This window comes from Limanda limanda, chromosome 15 (assembly GCF_963576545.1).
Source record: "Limanda limanda chromosome 15, fLimLim1.1, whole genome shotgun sequence".
Lineage (NCBI taxonomy): Eukaryota > Metazoa > Chordata > Actinopteri > Pleuronectiformes > Pleuronectidae > Limanda > Limanda limanda.
Window position 1 is genome coordinate 5,060,019 of NC_083650.1, and position 22,466 is coordinate 5,082,484.

Sequence of the window (22,466 nt, forward strand, 5' to 3'; positions counted from 1 at the left end):
TTGTACACAGTTTTAACCAGGAAGGAATACTTTATCATAATAAATCTGCAAATTGGACCAAATAACAAACACAAGAGAAACAGCTAACAAGGCCTTTTACACACTCAACACAAGCAGCTAATGAGCAGCTACTAATAAGAAAGTCCAGTAAGCAGATATTTAGATGCAAAGACTTGGTGCTTGGGTCACATTTGTGTGTGTGGAGTGTGTAATGGGCCGTAAACCCTCATGGACACTAATGAAAATCTCAGTAAAGTGTGTGTTGGCTCTTTAACGGCCGGGTCCCTGAATCTTTTTAAAGATGAGGGACAACATAACGAGCTAAATGCACATTTTCAAAACAAGACGTTTTTAAATAAACACACAGAGGATGAAGGATAATCAAATCAGATATGAGGTTCTGTAGCTGTGGTGTGAGGAAAACCTCCATCGTATTGCTACTGAATATTTAAATGGGACAATTCGGGCACAGTATAATCGCTGAATCACTCTAATGCTACAGTCAATGTTTTCTCTCTTCTCTATAAAGTGTCAGCATGTGCACTTTTCTTCTCCGTTATTGGTGACATTTTTCTCTTTAAACTCAAGGTTAGACATTTAACTCTTTTATTCGCTATTCTTATACTAACATTTGCTTTTGTGGCCTGTCAGTGTTTGAATAACTTCAGTCAAACCTTTCTGTTTGATTCAAATCTGATGTAATCCGCCTCTTTTCCCTTCTCAAACTCTGATAAAGTATTTGTATCATGTTTTCTGTCTTAATGTCTGAAGTTATCTGCCCTTTCACTCTCAACCAGATACCAACTTTGTGCTGGGAAATGCTCAGATCGTGGACTGGCCCATTGTCTACAGCAATGATGGTTTCTGCAAGCTGTCTGGGTACCACAGGGCCGAGGTGATGCAGAAGAGCAGCACCTGCAGGTAGGGGATCCGTGTTTCTTAGTATAGAACCTTACAGTACACAACCTAAAATATAATCACATATAAAAGTTATACACTGTCAGCCATGCCCCTAAAAACAAGGAGAACGGACAGTGTGAAGAAAAGTGACATTTTCATGATGCCACTAGGTAAAATGCCACGGGAGCACCAAACTTATTACAATACATCCCGAGGAGATATAGGTGTGCGTGTGAGCATGTGATATCCTGTGACTCTCTGATAGTTGATGATAGATTTCACTCAATAACACGAATGTCAGCCTCATTGTGGAACCAGAGGAACCGTCAGCATCGGCAGGATTCATGCTCTGTGCAACATTTCCCGGCAGTCCATAGATGGATGTTGTAAACTGGACCCAAGTGGTGGACGACGAACCACCGAGCATTTGATTTGCAGCTTCTTCGTTTCAAACGTGAATTACGATTATTAGCTGTGTGTTGTTGCGCTCTGCAGGATGGCTGAACTCGTGGTGAGCAGCTCAGCTTTCTGGTTCTCAGGAGACCTTATTTATACCAGACGTAACTGAGAGGGAGACTCTGGTTGGACTGCGTCTGCCACTGTCCCTCGGCGGAGGAAGTTAAAACCATACGCTTGGTTATTTTGACAGAAATGAGGAGAACACTCGCATTGGTTCTAATGATATTCCAATCGTTAAAGAGAATCCAGCGGATTTGTTTCTTCTGCAACACCAGAAACTCGATAACGAAGACGCAGATCTGTGATGTAACCCGCCTTTAAAAACTGAAACTGCCTCCACCTCACTGACTGTAACAGTGAGGCGTGGACACAGTCTCTCCCGGATGTTTTATCCAAAATGCATCAAGGAATAAAGGGCAATTCTTTCAAATGAGTCGTCCTCATATCGAAGAAACGCTTTCAGCACTTGTTTTTATTGTACCTGTAATAAACACGTCAGTAAAACGCAACTTTAATGGGATCACTTGGAAGCAGTCGGTTCTGCCAGATTTGAAAACCGTGGGAGATGGTGTGTGTCACAGCCAGAGCTGCAGCTCTCACAGATTCAGACCCTCGGCTCCCTGAGCATAAGCTTCACTTCATGTGCCAATACAAACATTTAACAGTGTGAGACAATTTAAGGCTTATTTTGGATTGCTCCATCGAGGGGAGTCTTGTGTTTATAAGACGAGGGAAAACTCCTAAAGTCTTCTATTGTATCTTCGGTAGGGAGTTAAATGTGTGTATAATCTAAATATATATATATATATATAGTGCCCATTCTAAACCAGCCTGTGTGCTTGGACTGTGGCTACTGTCACTTCTTTATTGTTTGTGTGCTGGACGTTGTGTGTGAGCAGATGTTTTCTATGATGCAGAACGATATTAGAAAACTCGGTGTTCATCCTAACTGGTTTATCTGCAGTAGAGATTCTATAGTATACATATCTTCTTCATAAAATGAAACCTAATCTGCTCAGAGGTCTGTTTAGCAATCGACACAATCTGCAGATTCAAGTTCAACATTTTTCAAAATAAAGGCTCCGTAAATCAGCTGAATCTAAAAGCATTGCAGCAACAAAACAAACCTTGTGCTTTTAATTTGCAGACAAATGGCTCAAGACGCGACTCATTTGCTGTTTTTATCCGAGGACGTAGAAGGAGACACGTTCCACCCTGTCCATGATGGGTTTGGATGACTGGTTTGTGAGATATGTGTTTCAGAAACAGACAGAAGGTTGTGGAATTAGTAGATTAATACATTTCAGGCAGTGACTCCCACTTAAGTACAAGTTTAGCAGCAGTAATTAATCAGCAGGAGACTTAGTGTTTTGTCGGGTCACATTAGGTCGGTTTGCTGCTTCAGAATTCAGATGATAGGATAATTAAAAACTTAAGAAATGAGAAAGCAAACCCTCCTTTCCTTTTCATACCTTGAATCATATCAACAGTATTTGAACTGTGTTGTACAGGAGCAGCAGCCAACAGATTAATTTTCCTTCACAAGCCTCGATGATTATGAAGCATTAAATATTTCAGACTGTGGCTGTTTGATGTTGAGAGTGACTCAAACATAAAATGTGAACTCACTCCTCCTTTAGGTCTAATCGCTCAACCTCTTTCACTGTAGATGCGCGCGGGTCAAAGATGTTTATTTCCATTTCAACCGCTCTTATTTTGATGCACGTCTGTTCAATTATGCATAACTCCTTCTCTGCGTTGGATCCCGTGAACATACAGTGACAGACCTGTGGGAATTTTCTCATGCATGACAAGAAAGCTATTGAGGGTTGTTTTTTTTTCAGGCGTTTCTTTTATTTTCCCCTTTGAAGATAAATCCCTCTCAGCTCCCAGAGAAGAAGAGAGAGGACATTCGTCAGTGATGTTCCATCGAGCGCTGGTCTGAAGAGTCTCTGCAGTGTCAGAACGCAGTCTCATTAAATTTAGCCTTCCTCTTGTATTTCACAACAAACTCCGTTATATTTAGCTCATGCTGGAACATGCTGCTACCGGGGGGGGTGGCAGACACAAGCAAAGTGAGATGAATGTCTCCGGTTAAATGTGCTCATGGTTGCTTGACCCATCTCCAGGTTTAATTGGTTTTTGTGCGGTTCTTTGCATTTGGCCAATTAGAGACCAGATTGCATTTATCTTTTTTATGCTTTCAGGATACATTTCAATGAGCATTAATCTGCTCCTGCTCCATATTTAATGGAGCCTATTCCTGCAGTGTAAACCTCTCTAAAGATCTCCGGAGCAATCAGCCCGTCTGCACACATTTAGGTGAAACTTTAGCACATGATCTTTCAGAAAATATACATTTATATTTAAGTGGATATCACAGGTTGAAGTTTAAAGGCTTAATGCAGTGCTCGTTCTAAACTAGCTTGTTTGGAAAAGGCTCTGTTTCTTTGGCCTGTGGTGATGCTTCGTTGCAGCTTTCTATCTGAAACTGTAAAAGTGACCTATACAGTGATCGAGCTGCAAGGCTGCTCCATAGAACCCTGAAGCCCCCCCCCACTCCCGCTGCTGCATAAAGAGCTGTTCACCTGCTTGTTCAAACTGAAGAGTCAGTGGATTTTGGCGATATCGATCCCGACAACATCCCCTTGCTTGTTTATTCAAGGTTCATTCATATTGAAAGTATCGCGTATTCAACTTCAACACTACACTTGGTTGAGCCCTAATCGATATAAATGCCAAGTGTGAAGCCAATAAGATGAAAGATTCTTGAGGTATAATAACCACAGTCAGTCAGACAGACAGAGATTTCTGTATGCCGGCAGTGTAAGTTAAAAGTTAGATTTTATCCTTATCAAGCTTATTACTCATCACGGAAAGTATCACACGTTCAAATCACACCAAGTTTGACCCTGTACTTTCTTTGTCCTTTAACAATATACATGCCAAGTGTGAAGCCAAGGAAATGTAAGCTTCCCGAGATTTCTGGAATTTGTAGTTCGATAGCTTATCCTATTGTGGTCTCTTTAGTTTTTTAGTTTTTTTAGAAAATACTGATTTATATAAAAGAAGAGGTTTAAGTTTAGTATGATGTAATAAATGCCACAGTTTCAGCCGGCAGTGTACTTTAGAAACAAACCCATTGAGATATTGACACAGTTGAACCTTCCTCAGCTCTTTTCTTTTTTGTGCCAGAACGAATCCATCTATTAAATATTCAAATTGTCACTTCCCTTTGTGTTTTGCAGCTTCATGTACGGGGAGCTCACAGACAAGGACACGACGGAGAAAGTGCGACTAACGTTTGAGAATTATGAGATGAACTCGTTTGAAATACTGATGTACAAGAAGAACAGTGAGTATCGACGCCAAGTGTAAGAGAAGGAGAGAAATGTGCTGTTCCACTCTCCTGTCATGCAAATGTTTTCACAGTCCGTGTAAGATACTGAGCCGAGTTCAAACACAGCCCAGAACATCTCTACCTCTGTAGAAATGTGCTAATTGGTCGAGAGCCAGACCGGAGGAAACCTTCCCCCGGAAAAATGCGACGCTGGGTTTGTTTCCTCTCGCAGGTGAAACCTTCATCTGTTTGCAGGTGGTGCAGGGAACCCGGAAAGTTTTGAAACTCTCCACAACGTTTCTCTTTTACTTATTAACACTGTGCAATCAAGATTCTCTGCGACGTGCACACGCAGATAAACGTGTGTGTTGTTCTTGTTTCTGTACTTCCAGGGACGCCTGTTTGGTTCTTTGTGAAGATTGCGCCAATTCGAAACGAGCAGGAGAAGGTGGTCCTGTTTCTGTGCACGTTCAGCGATATAACGGCCTTCAAACAGCCCATCGAAGACGATTCCTCTAAAGGTTAGAGCCGACACATTTCCTTTGTTCAGCCTCACGTCCTCTGTCAGACACGAAGACTTCCTGAAGCAGCTGCAATTATTTCTACGTCCCGCAGATTAAAATAAGAGATCATCAAATGATCTCAAGCTTTTCATACAGAGATCATCAAATGAGAGCGGTGGAGGAAATCACCATTCGACCTTGTGCGCTGTTCATCTGCTCCGACAAGTACCCAGTCAATCCAACACGCAACCCCCGCCCCACCCCCCCAACCCATCACGCAGGTTATCAGCTCACAAACTCAAAGAAACAATAAATTATTCCACTGAATAACTGCGGAACTGTTGAAGACGGCTGGAATAGAACATGACTGAGAGCAAAAGAGTAAATATAAACCCTGAGTGGAGACTCATCATAGCATCAACAGGTAGCATCCCAGCTGCAGGCGTCAGTACAGACTCTCTCACAGGCGACATGGCCTGCGGGCGACCATAACCAGCATGGGTCTGTGCTGCCGGAACAGAAAGTGGCTGCAGTTAGTCCTTATTCATATGAAGACATGAATAAATCACTGCTGTTGAAATAAAGGGACCTGATATTGACAAAGCAAAACTCCACCACAGGAGCAGCAGATCAGCAATGTTCATATGAGGTCGTTTTGAAATAGTTTGGCTTTAACTTTGAGGACAACTTCACAGATTCCACGCACTGAAATCTGTTATTAGATCTTACATATATGAGAGGAAGTTGTATCAAATCTTATTTTGGGCTTCAAATCTTCAAAGTCTGATTAATGGTTTCAAATCATTCACTTATCAGTTGGGTGTGAAGACTTGAAGCTTGAAAATGATAAAGTTGGATCTCATCTCTACCTGAGGCTACTCGAGTTGCATTGTGGGTAATGAGGGCAGCAGATTTCCACAAGAAGCAGAATGCGTGGAATAAGAATTCTGATCTTTTTAAATCGTCCATCTTGAGTCTGCCACAGGGGTTCAATTCTAAATCTGTGAACTTGCATTTGGTAATTCTTTATGGATCAGTATCATTAAAAGTTATTTCTTTAAAAATTCAGCAGGTTGATGAATTTAACAAGTAATGGAACAGGATATAAACTGGAATATAAACCCTCACAACCTAGTATCCAGTAGCTGTAACGACTTTAGAGAAACATATGTGAACATGAAAAGGCCACTGCAGTTATAATTAATCCACAGTGGAAATGTGCAGCGTCCCAGTAGAAGCCCAGTTCCCCTGTTAAAGGATGTTTTGACCTTTCAGTTGGTTCTTCAGTCCGTTTCCCGCTGTGTCGACATGAAGCCACTGGACCCCAAAACATGTTTCTTTCCACAATGAGAACATTTTCCAGATGTAACGAGTCAGACATCATCAACTTATCCGAACACAAACCTGAGGCTGTTTTTAAAAGCTGGTGATGCAGAGGACACACTCAAGGTTTGAGAAATCCTGTTGCCAAGCAGTTTGTTTAAAAGAGAAAACAACACTTCAGACTCTGAGTCTTGTGAAGAATCCCCTCGTGTGTAGAAAAACCTGCTGCAGCCCTGAATACATCTCTAAATTTAAACCTAAAGCTTGTGCATATACCGTTTGTGTTTGTAATCCTCAGGCTGGGGGAAGTTTGCCCGACTGACTCGAGCTCTAACGAGCAGCAGAGGAGTGTTACAGCAGCTGCAGCCCACGGTCCACCAAGGAGAGAATGTGCACAAGCACTCCCGCTTAGCCGAGGTACAGACCGTCACCGACTCTTCTTCACTTATAGAATCTAAAACACATTCCTCTGAGCCGTTCCACTTTCCCGTGACATTTCTCTCCAGGTTCTGCAGCTCGGCTCGGATCTCCTCCCTCAGTACAAGCAGGAGACGCCCAAAACCCCCCCTCACATCATCCTGCACTACTGCCTCTTCAAGACCACGTGGGACTGGGTCATCCTCATCCTCACCTTCTACACGGCCATCATGGTGCCCTACAACGTCTCCTTCAAGACCAAGCAGAACAACGTGACCTGGCTGGTGGTGGACAGCATCGTGGACGTCATCTTCCTGGTGGACATCGTTCTGAACTTCCACACCACGTTCGTGGGGCCCGCCGGCGAGGTCATCTCCGACCCCAAGCTGATCCGAATGAACTACCTGAAGACCTGGTTTGTCATCGACCTGCTGTCGTGTCTGCCCTACGACGTCATCAACGCCTTTGAGAACGTGGACGAGGTGAGTGCTGCAGAGGAACCATTCAATCTGTTCATCACTCCAATGTCAAATCTTCACGCCGATCATCTGCATGTTCCAGATTCTCCACCGTGACCATTTTCTGTTTTTCTTTGTCTCACGTGATAATAAATCTAATATTTTGGGGGGGTGTTAGACTGCTGGTCACATTAAATAAGTCTGTGAAATTGTGATGGTAATTTATCTGACTATTTATAGACGAAATCAAAATTAATCAGCGGATGAATTGATGATTGACGGAGCTGAAGAGACATTTAATCAGCCGTTAGTTTATGTGTTGATTTACAGGTCAGTGGGCCTCGCTGTGTGGAGTCAGTTTCTACTCGGGCTTCCTCCCACAGTCCAAGCACATGCAGATTGGACTCCGGTTAACTGGAGACTATAAATTGATGTGTAAACGTGAGTGTGAATGGTTGTTTGTCCCCGTGGGTCGGCCCGGTGATACGCTGGCAACCTGTCCAGGCTTAACCCCGCCTCTCGCCCAAGGTCGGCTGGGATTGGCCCAGGCTGCTTTCAGGGTCACTCCCCTCTGACCCTCACAGGACAAGTGATGTAGATAATGGATGGATTGATTTTTAATTAGTGATAGATAATTGTTTGTGCGCTAATGAGAGCCCGAGCAATATGGATTTTTGTGGGTTGATGCTTATACCAATATTAGGGAGAAAAAAAAAAACACAAATATATCAGCAAATGTATTGATATTTTACAGCTTAACTATAAACACTTAACTAGAAATAACAACACAACACAAACAAATATATAGAACTTATAGAATCAGAACCTGTATATCAGTAAGGTTTTAGTGCTTATTTACAAAATGTACCTTATGAAAGTAACATTACGGAATATTATCAGATTTCTTCAACACTCAAATATAAATGTTAGTATTCAAAGGTACAGTACTGGTGTGTTGTTGTTGTTTTTTTAAATTTTAGTAAAAAGATGCAGTAGTTTTTCTGTGAGTTCTAAAAAATGCAGACTTGTTCTTTGCCTGCTCATGTTTTTAACTGTGTTAAGATTGAAGAGCTGATCCCTTTGAACGGAGCTGGCAGGTTATTAGGTTTCCATGCAGGCACTCGACCACATTTAATATCCACTGTAGCTCGACATCAGATCCGGGTGCACTGGTTGTTGTTTTGTATGGTGACAGTGAAAAAGTGAGTTTGAGTGAGCAGCATAATAAAATGTCTGCGTGTGGATCTCAGGCAGGACGAGGAGGGTTTGGTGGAGTGACTGAGGCCGGATCTTGAGATAATTGGCAGATTTTAAATGGGACTGGAGCGTTTACATTATTAAACTGAGGCTCTGTCCTCAGAGCTCAGCTGTGTCACTAACGCACCAAATCCAGTGACACCTTACGGCAGCTGACAAAAGGATTAAATCGTGGGAAAACATGTGATTGTCGCTTTATCATTAAGAAGGATTATGCTAATATGAGCGATTTTCCCCAATGTTGAGCTGCTTTTGGACGTGCACTGAACTTCAGCTATTGTCCTGAATTTATTCAGAGGGGCTGCATGTGTGCATTTCCTGCAGTTATTGTTGCCAGGCCACTAAACCTCTGCATAATGTTCGAGGGATCCCATGTGAGAATTCAGCAGAGGAGCCATACATGTAGGAAGATGCCAATGAATACTTATTTAGGCATATTAAGCAGGCTATCTATGATTTATGACTCTGTTTTATGGCAAATAAACCATTAAGGTTATCGGGCCGCTCCCTTTTTTCTTTTACATTTAAGTATTTAGACATCGTGTTTAAGATTGTTCAGCCTAGGCGGAGATTTGTGCTCAACTATGTAACAACTGGCCTCTCAGATTGCAATCATGTTAAAATATTCTATATCTGCTGATGAAATCCAATCAGAAAACATTCCAGCTGACGCTCACTTTACATCTTTATAGGTTTATAGTGCAACTACAGCTTCTGAATCTGATCCAAATGCTCCTTTAAATCACTGATTTCATTTCTCCGGCAACACACACACACACACACACACACACACACACACACACACACACACACACACACACACACACACACACACACACACACACACACACACACACACACACACACACTCACACACACACACACACACACACACACACACACACACACACTCACACGCACACACACACGCACACACACACACACACACATTGATTAAATGGATTCCATGGGTTCCTGCACTTGCTGGTTTTCATTATATCAATGCATCACTGTGTGCGGACGCCTCCGTGTGCTTGAATGTGACGTGTCTCATGATGTGTGTGTGTTGCTGCAATGACGTGGTCATGCAAAGTGCTGTGTTGGCGTTTAGCCGCTTGCAGTGTGTGACACAGCGAGCGGCCCGGTGCACGTCGGCTCTCGGGGGGGCCGTCGGGCAGCACGTACCGGCTCGTTGCTCGGTGGTCAGCCAGGCTTGTATCTGCAGCTCCAGCATTTCTGTGCTTTCTAGTCTTTCAACACTTCAGCATCTGAATCGCTGACACGCGTCCGGAGCAGTCAGGGGTCAGCAGGGGTCAGCAGGGCCAGAACAACAAGGCAGAAGAAGAGAAACAACAACATCGACTACAAAAGGACCAGACTGGTGTTATTTGATCTTTTTAGTGATAAATCGGCACAAAAACTATTGAAAGCACAAGATCGAGTTTTAACCTCTTTATGAGATAAGAATGACAAACACATTCAAATCAGAGGTCGGACATTCAAACCAATACTCTACCTCCTACTCATCCTTAGCCAATGCACCCACACAATAAACTACATTAATGTATATTGGACCTTAATGATATTGCCAATGATGAATATTACATTGCAGCCTACGATAAGGTTTTGGACACATTGTCTCTAAACCCACATCAGAACTTCCAGGATCATCTTCCACGACTCAGCGACTCCAATTCGCTCCAAACTGCTTTTGAGGCGAATCCGTGGCAACTGGCAAACGAGGGTCGGTAAACAATTGCCTGACGTTAAAGTAGCACGAGAACATACTGCCGCTGCTGCAGATCTTACGACTGACATGAATAACTTTGATGGCTGTTTTCCCCCCCCCAACAGGTTTTACAAACTAGGAAGTGGAAGAGCATTAGCGAGGAGCGGCTGTCAAAGTTATTCTCGGGCAAATCTTAAAATCATCACCTTGAGACTGAATCTGCGAGTTATCGTCTCATTTCAGCTTCTAACGTTCCAAACAGAAGCGAAGGATCGGCTTCACGCTGTCGTCTGAGTGTCTGAGTGAACAGCTGATCGTCTGCATGCTCCGCCCACTGCACATGTTCACAATCACACAGAATGTTGTTGTTTTCTTTATGCTTCTTTTCATTTGAAAGCCTGATTATTGATTTTTCTCATGTGTTTGAATCCATCGCTTACCACTGATCAAGTGTCTTCTCTCTTACTTGTGCTTTTTCGTATTTGTTTTTCTTCTTTTTCATCCCTCTGTTCTGTTTGCATGGCCCCCCCCGCCCCTCCCTCTTCCGCCTTTGTTCATGCATGGGACGCGATGGGAAGAATTGGAACCACCGAGCTGTCACTCAAGTAGGCTTCAGTTTGATCAGAATATGATGATGATGATGATGATGATGATGATGATGATGATGATGATGATGATGATGATGATGATGATGATGATGATGATGATGATGATGATGATGATGATGATGATGATGATGATGATGATGATGATGAACAGTTTTGTGTTTTTTCATTTTTCACATGCACCACTGACAAACACACGTTTCCCTTCCCATCAACGACCTCATCTCTGCACACACACTTTCCGCGGTTATCCTCACGCCAGCGTTTAAGCCGCCGCCCCCCCCGGCGCTCGATGAGAACGGCGGCCGACGCATCAATGCAGGAAATAAATGTCACAAATGTCACCGCCAAAGCTTTTCACTGCCAGGAGACGACATCGATCAGATTGTGTTCCGCAGTTTGAGAATGAACAGCGTCATTAAAGTTGCATGAGGGCTGATGGCCAAAAAGAGACTCACCCCCCCCCTTACTTTTTCGATTCAGGCCCATTTAGCTCAGCTCAGACTTCTGTTGTTGGTTTCTGTGGTTACTGATTAAACAAGTAAGATGCACATTGTGTTAGTTAATGAGGTTTTTGTAACTATTTAGAAACTTTTCAAAAAACTGCTTCCCTCTGTTTCTGGTCTTCATGCCGAGCTGAGGCGAAGCTCGGGAGAGTCTCATCCAAATGTTGAACTATTCCTTTAATGACGTCTTTTGTATTCTCCATATCTATTCAGCGTCGCACCTTTTTCTCTCAACTCGTGCGTTTTGCGTCGAGCTGCAGCAGCAGAACTCCACAGCACGACACCGCAGTGGTAATTGAATTGTGTTGCAGCTCAGGTCGGTAAAGTGATTTTAGTGAAGCCGAGGTGTCCGGCAGCTTGATCAGATCGAGTGACAGCGAGCGCTGCAGTTGTAGGTCTGCTCGCATTGCAGACCACAGCACATTAGCAAAATCAATACCCCTCCTGCCACCACACACATACACACACACACACACACACACACACACACACACACGATAGCAGCAGAGAGCAGAGCAGACTGATGGGATTGCAGTTGTCTGTTTGAATCACTGAGTGGGTGTTTCACTGCACAGTTAAGCTGAGCAGACATTTAGCTGCTGGTTATGTAACGTATACTGTTTATATGTATGTTGTGGGATTTCATCACATTGCAGGGGAATGTATATTTTTGAATCATCTCGGCGCATGTTAACTCTGTTGTTTTGCTCTTGTGCTCGTATCACATCACACGAAACTGGTTCATTCACCCGTCTACTGGTTCATTTTAAATGCTTCCTGTCATCACACTCACCGGAGGAAATCACTTGATGTTCACAGCTGGTTTTATATGTCGAAGAACATTATTTAGACCGATAGAGGCCGATTCTTGTAAATCATTTAGTTTAATTGTAAATAACAAAAATAAAACTACATGGATGCCCTGATACTATAATTCTTGCACCTATTTCTCTACATGAAGAGCTATCAAAGTTAATTTTATCCAGCAAGAGCTTAATTAATCCCAGTAGGAAGCTGCAGCGTTACAGCAACCAGTCACTCATGGATAATGAAACACAAACAGCATAAGGACACAGAGAGAGAGGAAGATAGAGAAATGGAATAAAAGAAAAACATTAGTGAAACGTTTTATAATTAGAACTAAAAGAGTGATACTGTGCTGCAAATATATACTGGAGGGTATAATTGATAACACTTTCCATGTGGCATTAATATGCAGTACATGAACACACAATTATGTAGATGTAAACAAATAACTCCTATAACTGCTGTGGGCACCTTTAACTTAATAAATTATAATATAGTACAAACCATCTGTAATAATATGCAATATTTCTAGATACGATAATTTATAATTGCTGTAATAAACACTGATAAAATCCTCATAGCTGTATATAGTTTGTTTGATGCTATGTATTAATATAATATAAAGTTAAATGGGCCATAGAGTGGTTCTCTTTTTATAATTAATATACTTGTATTCAAACTTCGTGCCTAAGTGTCTTTTATCAATGTTGTTTTTAAAGTCTGTCTCTTCCTCCTCTTTGGTTTTTCCGTCGCAGGGCATCAGCAGTTTGTTCAGCTCGCTGAAGGTGGTCCGGCTCCTCCGTCTGGGGCGGGTCGCCCGGAAACTGGATCACTACATCGAGTACGGGGCGGCCGTGCTGGTCCTGCTGGTGTGTGTCTTCGGACTGGCTGCCCATTGGCTCGCCTGCATCTGGTACATTTATACATCACTAATTCCTCGTTCCATTTCACTTTATAACTTTGATGAAACTTTCTCTTGGGCTGAAATTTTCTGTCCTAACAAACCCAGCAGACATCCTGGTTTGTTTCTGAACCCGACACCAGCCTGATGGTTTTTCCCTCATTTAAGACACGTGAAATGTAAGAAATCAAGTAGATAGACGAGCCAACGGGACCAAACTCGACCTGAACCTCAAATATCATTTCAAAATGTTTGTCCACACCTAAATCCCCACCATTAATATATATCGAATGTGTCTCAGTCTAACATCTGTTGAAGAGTAAAACAGACACAGATGAAATCAACACGTTGTGCTTGACTGTATGATGAATGAATCGCAGAGCCAGGTAATGTAATGAGGTCGTTGATTAACCTAATTAATGGATTAATTAGCTGTTGGTGTTTTTGTCAACACACACTTGTGCTCACGTGTTAAACCTGTGTGTGTTTTTTTTCCTACTATAAAACCTGCACAACAGAGTAACAGCGCTTTCAAGAGAATTTGTTCTTTTCCTTCATTAATATGTAAATGTGTGAAGCACGGGCCTCCGAAGTCTAATCAGATCAGCTCCTCTGCGGGGGGGCAAGTGTGGTGGAGGCAGAAGGTTTCCATCATGTTTGTTATGTTTGGAAAAACACACTAATCACCACAATACAAAAATATGTCTGATAGTTGATGATTAACACAAATTCCTCCTTCGCAGACGCCCTCTCATGTTTATATATTATGTACAAAATAACGTAATATTAACTCTTTCATTTACACACATGAAGACAAACACAAGAGGCCATTTCAAATATTGTATGTTAATATGAGTCCAGCCGGGCAAATATTCATGATCTAAGCCTCCTGTGGGTTTCTCTCAGCCAGTCAGTATAATCAGACAATTTAATAAGGCTGCTGTTGCTTCAGCATCCACACGTCAGTAAAAATCAGCACCACTTCCCTCAGTGTGGTGTCTGTGGTTGCCATGGTCACACTCGGAGTGGTGGTGTCGCGTCGAGAAAAGTTGAGCCACCGTCCACTCGGATAGCGGCAGCAAATCGCCAGGCCCGCTCCTAGCAGCCGCCGCCGCCTCCCTCTCCGCTCGCCACGGACTGATGGAAGCGGTTGTTGGTATTTGATAATCACCAGGGTATTGATAAGAAAATCAAAATCCCATCACACAGAATTCTGTTTAGTTTGTGGGTTTTCTCTTCTCTTGTGAGAGTTTTTCCTCCCCGGGCGTCTAGAAAAGATCAAAACTAAGCCCTCCCTCTTCTGTGTTCACAACTTCAACTGAAGCAAAATCAAAAGTTTTTGCCGCATCATGACATTCACCAAATTTATATTCAGAAAGATTTGTATTCGTCTCAAAGGTTTCCCCCCCAGGAAGCTTACCCAGAGGTTTCATAAATAAGCAACTCAACAGGGCGTTGAACAAATTGGCTGTAGACTCCAAGTCTTGAATTAAAGTTATGGCAAAACTTCAGATATAAATTCCCCTCTCCCCCAGAAATGGGTTCTTGTGGTCAAGCTGTGTGAGCTGCAGCTGCCTCATGATGCCTTTCCGTGCTCCAGGTACAGCATCGGCGACTACGAGATCATCGATGAAGAGACCAACATCGTGCGGGAGGACAGCTGGCTCTACATCCTGGCCGAGTCGGCGGGCTCGCCCTACCGCTACAACGCCAGCGGCTCAGGGAAGTGGGAGGGCGGGCCCAACAAGGACTCGGTCTACATCACCTCCCTGTACTTCACCATGACCAGCCTGACCAGCATCGGCTTCGGAAACATCGCCCCCACCACGGACGGGGAGAAGATCTTCGCCGTGGCCATGATGATGATCGGATGTGAGTGAAGGCGTCTCTGCTTCTCCCTCATGCAGCAGATACATGATACATGAGAAGTTTAACTATGCTCTTTCAAACCACACTGCACCGAATGTAGGTGAATAAATGAATCATGGAGCCGCCTACTTCCAGAAGAAAAAGCAAAACTTGATAATTAGTTGAGCAATATTTCAAACTATCTAGCTCACCTGAGATAATCTGCTCGGGTTGAACAAATTTCGATGTCAGAACTCCTCACTGAGGGATGAAAGCACATTTTACTCTTTCAACAATAAACTCAGTAAAAATGACCACTTTCAGAGACCAGACATGTACTGTGTTCACTAAAGTGCACCGATTGGGATGTGAAGTGTGTTAAAAACAACACAACAACGACACATAACTTTAATTTCTATCTTTCAGGATACAACACCTAACAATTACCATGGTGACCAAGGAATCATAGTAATTGAAATGCTAACGAGCTGACAACGATGCTTATGGAAAACCAAAGTGTAGTCGCATGTTGGTCACTTAGTTCAGTTGTGAGCTCAATATAGGTTGTAAAACCAAAACTTTTTGCCTGTTAGGAGATGATGAATCTTTGTTAGCTTTATTTTCTCCATTATTATAATTACATGTACCCTTTGCTTTATTTATGTGACAGGACCGACTTAGTTAGAAATTGGAGCATCAGGATAGAAATCTCAGCATAAGCTTGTTAATTAGCTTCAGGTAAACGTCAGCTGGGACTTCGAGCCCTAAAGTGCAGTTTTCACATGATAAAGCAGATGTCCACAGTGGCCTACATGTGTGTATTCAGTTTTTTTAAGGGCAACAAAGTCCTCAGAACTGAGGCGGTGCCGAACAGACTTCAGTAAATTGTGATGTTCATACAATGTGACATTAAGAAATGTATTTTTGCCGTCTCATCAGCACCATAGTCTTCTCTTATGTATCGACGCAGTAGAAGCTGTGACTCTCGCCAGCATCAGACTCATTCCCTCAGTCTGTGGTGTGATACTGTGCTGAATTATTAACATGTGACTCAAACAAGTTTTTAGTATATTTCTGAAACGACTCCGAAGAAGCATCTAAACGAGCGTTTGTGGCCCCTCGACGATTCGTGAATCTAAAAAGTCTCCAAACACACTCACATCTGAAATCTATTATTAAAGTGACTCTCAAATAATGATGCATGATGTCTATTAAAGTCCCATTTTGTGGTTAACCAACCCGCAGAATAAGCCACTTTTACATTAAACATGAATAACAGTGAATGAGGTATATTTAATTTAACGAGTCGTCTAATCGGCACAAAAAAAGACAAGAGGTGGGTTTTCCCAGCGTTCCCTTCTTCCCACTTCTCTGTATTAAACATTTATCAGGTGTGTTGTGCTTGTGTGTCTCGTGATGCAGCGTGCGGCGCGGCGCCATCGTGTGTGACTGCACGCAGGCGGCGGCGCCTCGGAGCAAGAACCGACGCCGCCAGATCAATTTAGCACAGAGCTCCCTCTGCAATCACTCCTCACCTCCCTGCTGCTTTCTGTTCCAGCCACAATCTCAACCCTGAAGAGAGGATGCCCCCCCCCTATTACCTTTTGGCTGTTCGGGTTTATGAATATATTCTCGGGGGGGGGAACTGGTTAAAAGTCATCCTCAGGCTTGGATCTGTTTTACATTTTGTTATTGTTGGGATACAAATCAACCTGAAGCGTAAATATCCAGAAAGCAGACGGCCTCGGGAGGGTTGAGTTGTAGATGAGATCGACTGTAGTCCACGGCTGTTCTCTATGAAATATGGATGCCCTGATACTGTTCTATTTTTACCATCTGCAGTGGATCGGTGCTGGCAGTAGAAGATCACAGTGTGACGAGGGATTGGGGGGGGGGGGGGGCTGGCACGGGGAAGCGTGGGAGGGAGGTATATATACAGTATGTCCTGTTTCTATAGCAACTGTTGGCCCGGGGGCCTGAGTTTCTGACAACTGTCTACGTTTTAAAACAGGCCAGCTGCTGGAAGCCGAGCGAAGTGGCACGTCAGCGAGTGGAGGAGGAATGCTGAAGCTCCACAGGGACCGATTGAGTTTCCTTTGTGACAGCGTTTTTCTGCTTAATCAGACAAGTTAGCGTTTTTGCAGACAAGTCGTGGTCGTCCAGAAAAACTTTGGCGACTTCAAAAACGCGGCGGTCGTCAAAGCGTCTCTCTTCATCTGTCGACTTGCCGAGTCGGACGTCTGCTGAGACGCTGCAACACAACAAGAACATATCCCTCCTTTGTGTTTCGGGTGAGGAAGAAAATCTCACTGCAGCGCTTCACAACATAGAAGCAGGAGAGTGAGCGATGGGGATGAAAAAGGATGAAAGTTGTGGTTCTCCTCGCCCTTGGGGAGATTTCAGCGCTTTTTAATTAGTATTATTCCCAGTGCAGTTTTTCAACACTTTGATTGTGCGCCGTGAAATAAATAAACAAACACACACAATCGCACACGCACAGGTTACTGTCATCATCTGAGGATAATTGAAATGTGTGGCTGGCATGTTTCCTCTCCATCCCTCCTAGCAGGGCTAATTAGGGCTCCAGTGCCAAGAGAACACTGCTCCACACAGAGCAGACATCTGATGGCTTTGATCCACGCTCACACGCCAGCTGTTGCACCAGTTCAACTTCTCCAGCACCTCGCTGCACCACCTCTGTATTCTGTCTTTCATTCTTCTATCACAATAAAAATATCACGAGAATGGAGGCTTCACGCGCAATAAAAAGCTGTAATCATAGTTTTTCCCCCCTTTGGCACGAGATGTGTTGATTTGTGTTTTTCTGGAAACGATATGAAAGTAACTGTTTATTTCCCACGTGATCGAGCACGTTGAGTCTTACTTTGTCCGTCCTTGTAAACCAGGTTTTCATGTCCTTGAAAGAACCTGATTTCTGTGTTAAAGACTGTTCATGTTTAATTTAGAATCTGCAGCGTGACCCTGGACTATCAGGTGTTTAATAAATCTCTCAAAACCCACTGGATCATCTGAGAAAGGAATTTTAAAATCCTATAGCAAATTACATTTTTGTCGATGCTCCCTCAAACTTTCAGTGTTTTAAATGATCCGTGTCTCTTCTTTCCTCCAGCCCTGCTTTACGCCACCATCTTTGGTAACGTGACCACAATCTTCCAGCAGATGTACGCCAACACGAACCGATACCACGAGATGATCAACAGTGTCCGGGACTTCCTGAAGCTCTACCAGGTCCCCAAAGGCCTGAGCGAGAGGGTCATGGACTACATCGCCTCCACCTGGTCCATGTCCCGGGGCATCGACACCGAAAAGGTGCGTCACACATCTTCTACAGCTTTACAGGATTACTTAATTTCTGTCGTTTCCAGTTGGGATGAAATATTTGTGTCGCCTCTTGAGGATTTTATTATAATATTTTTTTGATATGAGCAGGTCATGAGTGCCCTAATGAAAAAGTAGCCACCTTTGCTTCAGATTTTCTCAAAAATTCCACCATGAAGAAGAATGAGGTGAAATATTTGTTTCACCTCAAGGATGTTCTTTTAATTGATGTTACTTTTTGGTATTTGTATAAACTTCATTTTTCATTTTGTTCTGGGGGAATAAAGTGATTCAGTGAAAACATGTAACAGACAATTATCCAAAGCAGACAGTGATTTGGCATTTTTGGCAATTACCAGTCCCCAGCAGGCGTCCGGCTGAATTATGATGATGTTGAAAGGATGTGAACGTGTGAAAATGAAAACATTTAAAGCTGGAAGCGGTTAGATTTAACTGATCTCACTCTGGTTGATGTGAAGCCTGAACGCTTTTAATATCCCTGCATCCCGATTTCAATCCACCTGTCCACACAATACAATCATGTAAATAGAATAATGTCTCGCTTTAAACAAGATATTTAGCTTTGAATAAAACAAGGAGGGCGACACTAAAGGCTCTAAAAATGGCTCCTAATCCCTCCCTGCTTGACATTCGTCTTCAAAGAGATTGGCTCTAAAGGCCGAGCCGAGCAACAGGCCGACTTCCTGGTGATTAGACGCACTCCAACAGGATGCTGCCACTCAGTGACACTCAGCAGCCGGACTCTGACCTGCTCACAGCTTCCATGTGACCTTCACAGTAAAACCGCGTTCACAGACATATCTGGACACTTTCAGCTGTTCACTTACCCCCTCCGAGGCTACATATAAAGAGAGGAGCTCCACATCTGCTGTTTCTAATATAAAAACATATTTCTCGTGACAGTTGATTTATGCTTCGAGAACAATAACAGGAAGGTACTTTAGAATTTAATTGGAGGATGATTGGATGATTTTGAAAGCTTATTAAACGAAATAAAACAAGTACACACTGAGTAATTTGGCTGGATTTCACCGAGAAACATCCACTGATGATACAAAATTAAAAATAAGAGAAAAGTACAAACTGTTCCCAAACGTTTCAACACTATTCAGCTGCGAAATAATTCTCTATGAGGAAACAAAATCTCAAAATGATGCATGTACTCTGAGGCACTATATGAGGCTGAACAGCAGACGTTACATGCACGTTAGCGGCGAGCTGGGGAGCGAAGACGAGTATTTAGCAGCTTAAGCTCCACATATTTCCCTGAGGAGCTGGAAGAAACCAAAACACAGAGCTAAAAGAGAGAGCTTCTGAATTCAAGTCCAATATTCTCCGAGTCCCAGTGAATCAAATCGTTTCTGCATAGCTGCTTCCCCGTGCACGGCTAATAACAAGGCAGAGCGAGAGAGGAATGATCTTATGGTTTCCCACAGAGTTGGATTTCAAACTGGGGCAGCTGAGGGTTTGGTTATCGAGATTTTCCCAGTGAAAAACGCATGCAGTACATTCTCATGCATGTTCGAGTTCAGCTGAGGCCACGATGTTCTGTCTCACCCTCACCAGGCCTGAGAGAGAATTAGCTGAGCCCAACCCTGAGCTCCTCTCTCTGCTCTTGGGTTCTATTCCAGGTGTTGCAGATTTGCCCGAAGGACATGAGAGCCGATATTTGTGTTCATCTCAACCGGAAGGTTTTCAAAGAGCACCCGGCTTTCCGGCTGGCCAGTGACGGCTGCCTCAGAGCTCTGGCCATGGAGTTTCAAACCATCCACTGTGCTCCCGGAGACCTCATCTACCACGGTGGAGAGAGCGTGGACAGCCTCTGCTTCGTGGTGTCCGGTTCTCTGGAGGTCATTCAGGATGATGAGGTGGTGGCCATCTTAGGTGAGTAGATCCTGGTGGTTTAAACGTGCATCTCTGAAAGTACAGCATGTGCTTTAATGAGAACTCAATCTAATCCCCTCTTTGACTCATAGGATTTAATGAATATTCTTGTGTGCTGAAGCAATTTCAAGAAACCAGGACTCTTGGGGTCTAGTGATTTGTGTGAAGTCCTCAACATCTCTAGCAGCAATAATCCTTTAAAATTAACAATTAACAGATGAAGTAGGACTTTGAAATGGAAAGAAGACAATCGAACTGGAGCAGGAGAGAAGTTCAGTTGCTGTCGGACACACGATGCGGAGATATCTTCAAAATGATTTACTTAAATTAAAGGTGTGGACTTCGTACTGCATAAAAAGTGATATTTGAGACCCTTTGAAGTAATTCACCACTTCTGGTTATGTTATGATGAGTCAGGCAGTTAAAGGATCTGCTCCAGTTTTAAAGAATATAAATAGCGATTGTCCGAAGCTTTGAATTGATTTAATCTGACAGAGAATCAAATGTTGAAGATGCAGAGGTGCTGCTGTGGCGTCTTGCTCATATCTGAATTTATGATCTAATTGTCAAACTGGCCTCCAGCACTGGTCAAACAAGAAGGTTCCGCCTCACAACGCTTTAGTATGAGGGGACTTTTCTGTGTGGCAGCACTTTACAAACTCTGACTGCAGAGAAGGCTGAGCTGCTTGGGGATCGTTTTCTGCTGAGTCATTAACTGAGGATTTGTACCAGAGTTTGTTTGAGACTCTGAATCCTCTGTGAAACACGTGGAAAACAGTCGGCTCTTTTCAACTCGATCTACTAAACACATTTCATATTCAGAATGTTCACATAAGGCTCTGGAAACTTCTCTGATGGCTCCTGTGTCCGATTTGACCAAGTTACAGCTTTACATCTCTCATCTTTAAAAGTATTATATCCATAAAGCAGTTAAGTTCATCACCTAAATGTATTAATATTTTAGGTGATGAACATATTAATATTTTGATTACTTCCTCTAAAAATCTAAATTTTTTCTTCGAAATGATGTATTCAGATTATCTGCAGTTCAAAATATTTCATTACAATTTCAATGAAAGCAGCATATTGTCACCTTTTGCTTTAAAAATTTGTGAAAGGATTCATTCAATATTTTACATTTTCTCAAGGTCAGCTAATTAATCCACCAATCTTCCTAATCATTATAATCCTGATATAATATTAAAGAGGAAACATACAGGAGAATTAGAAATCAAGGAGGCTTTGTGCAGTTTTAAATATATTAGAAAATATATTGTTAGAAAATAAATAAAAAGCTTTACAAAACCCAAACTATGATATAATATAATAGCCATATTTTATTATGAAACTTAATGATTCACCCTTTACATCTGTGATCCACCTGAACTGCAGCGGATGTTCATGACCTGCAGGTGTAAGACGTAGACATTAATTTATGACCCAAATCACCCAGCAGATAATAAGATGGGATTCACAGTGTGGTCAATCTGTCTCTAATGAAGGAAACCAAGAGCAGCAGCAGCCCGATGCTCCATCAACGTGTCAAAACTAAGGAGATGATATTAGATTTCAGGGGAAAATCCTCTGGTCATCGCCCGGCTCGTAATGAATGATCTGGCTGTTGAGGTTGTGTAACGGTAAATAACTTGGCAGAGTAATTGATGATGAGCAGATCTTTGAGCTTCAGGTGGAAGCAGAACAGAGCTTTTCGTCTTTATACCTTCATAAAACTGTCCTATTCCTGCTTTATTGAATCCATTCTCACATTCATCTTCATCCAAAATCAATTCAGACTGCAGGTTATTGTCAACGTGTGAAGGAAATAATCACACACACGAATGATTTAGCACATCAGGTCAAGCTCAAACCGTCCAGGCTCATTCTAACCAGCCAAGGCTCAGGGAGTCGCTGCCCATGTGCAGGACTAACGAGCGGCTCCCAGGAACCCACTGAACTCTGCACATCCTCCAGACACTCAGGTGTGAGTGAGAACCCCATGGAGTCAGTCCATTCGTGACAAATCTGCAGGAAGTCCCTAAGGCAAAACTTAAAGTTCTTCCCAGCTCCTATAGAGCTGGTCTTGTTGATCGATCCATAAGAAGAATAAATCTCTCTCCTCTTCTTGGCCGGAACTGGTTGAGTCCCGGGAGCATTTTCTTTTTAAAAACC

General features: G+C 42.9%; 1 protein-coding gene across 1 annotated transcript in view; it reads left to right on the top strand.

The window, feature by feature from the left end:
* Positions 1 to 22,466, top strand: part of kcnh1a (potassium voltage-gated channel, subfamily H (eag-related), member 1a) — a 31,126-nt gene that overhangs the window by 4,016 nt on the left and 4,644 nt on the right. The window contains exons 2-10 of the mRNA XM_061087421.1: positions 798 to 921; positions 4,608 to 4,714; positions 5,092 to 5,220; positions 6,824 to 6,942; positions 7,032 to 7,424; positions 13,060 to 13,217; positions 14,806 to 15,077; positions 18,184 to 18,383; positions 20,045 to 20,297. Coding sequence (XP_060943404.1) covers positions 798 to 921; positions 4,608 to 4,714; positions 5,092 to 5,220; positions 6,824 to 6,942; positions 7,032 to 7,424; positions 13,060 to 13,217; positions 14,806 to 15,077; positions 18,184 to 18,383; positions 20,045 to 20,297 — 1,755 coding nt within the window. The remainder of the gene's footprint in view (positions 1 to 797; positions 922 to 4,607; positions 4,715 to 5,091; positions 5,221 to 6,823; positions 6,943 to 7,031; positions 7,425 to 13,059; positions 13,218 to 14,805; positions 15,078 to 18,183; positions 18,384 to 20,044; positions 20,298 to 22,466) is intronic.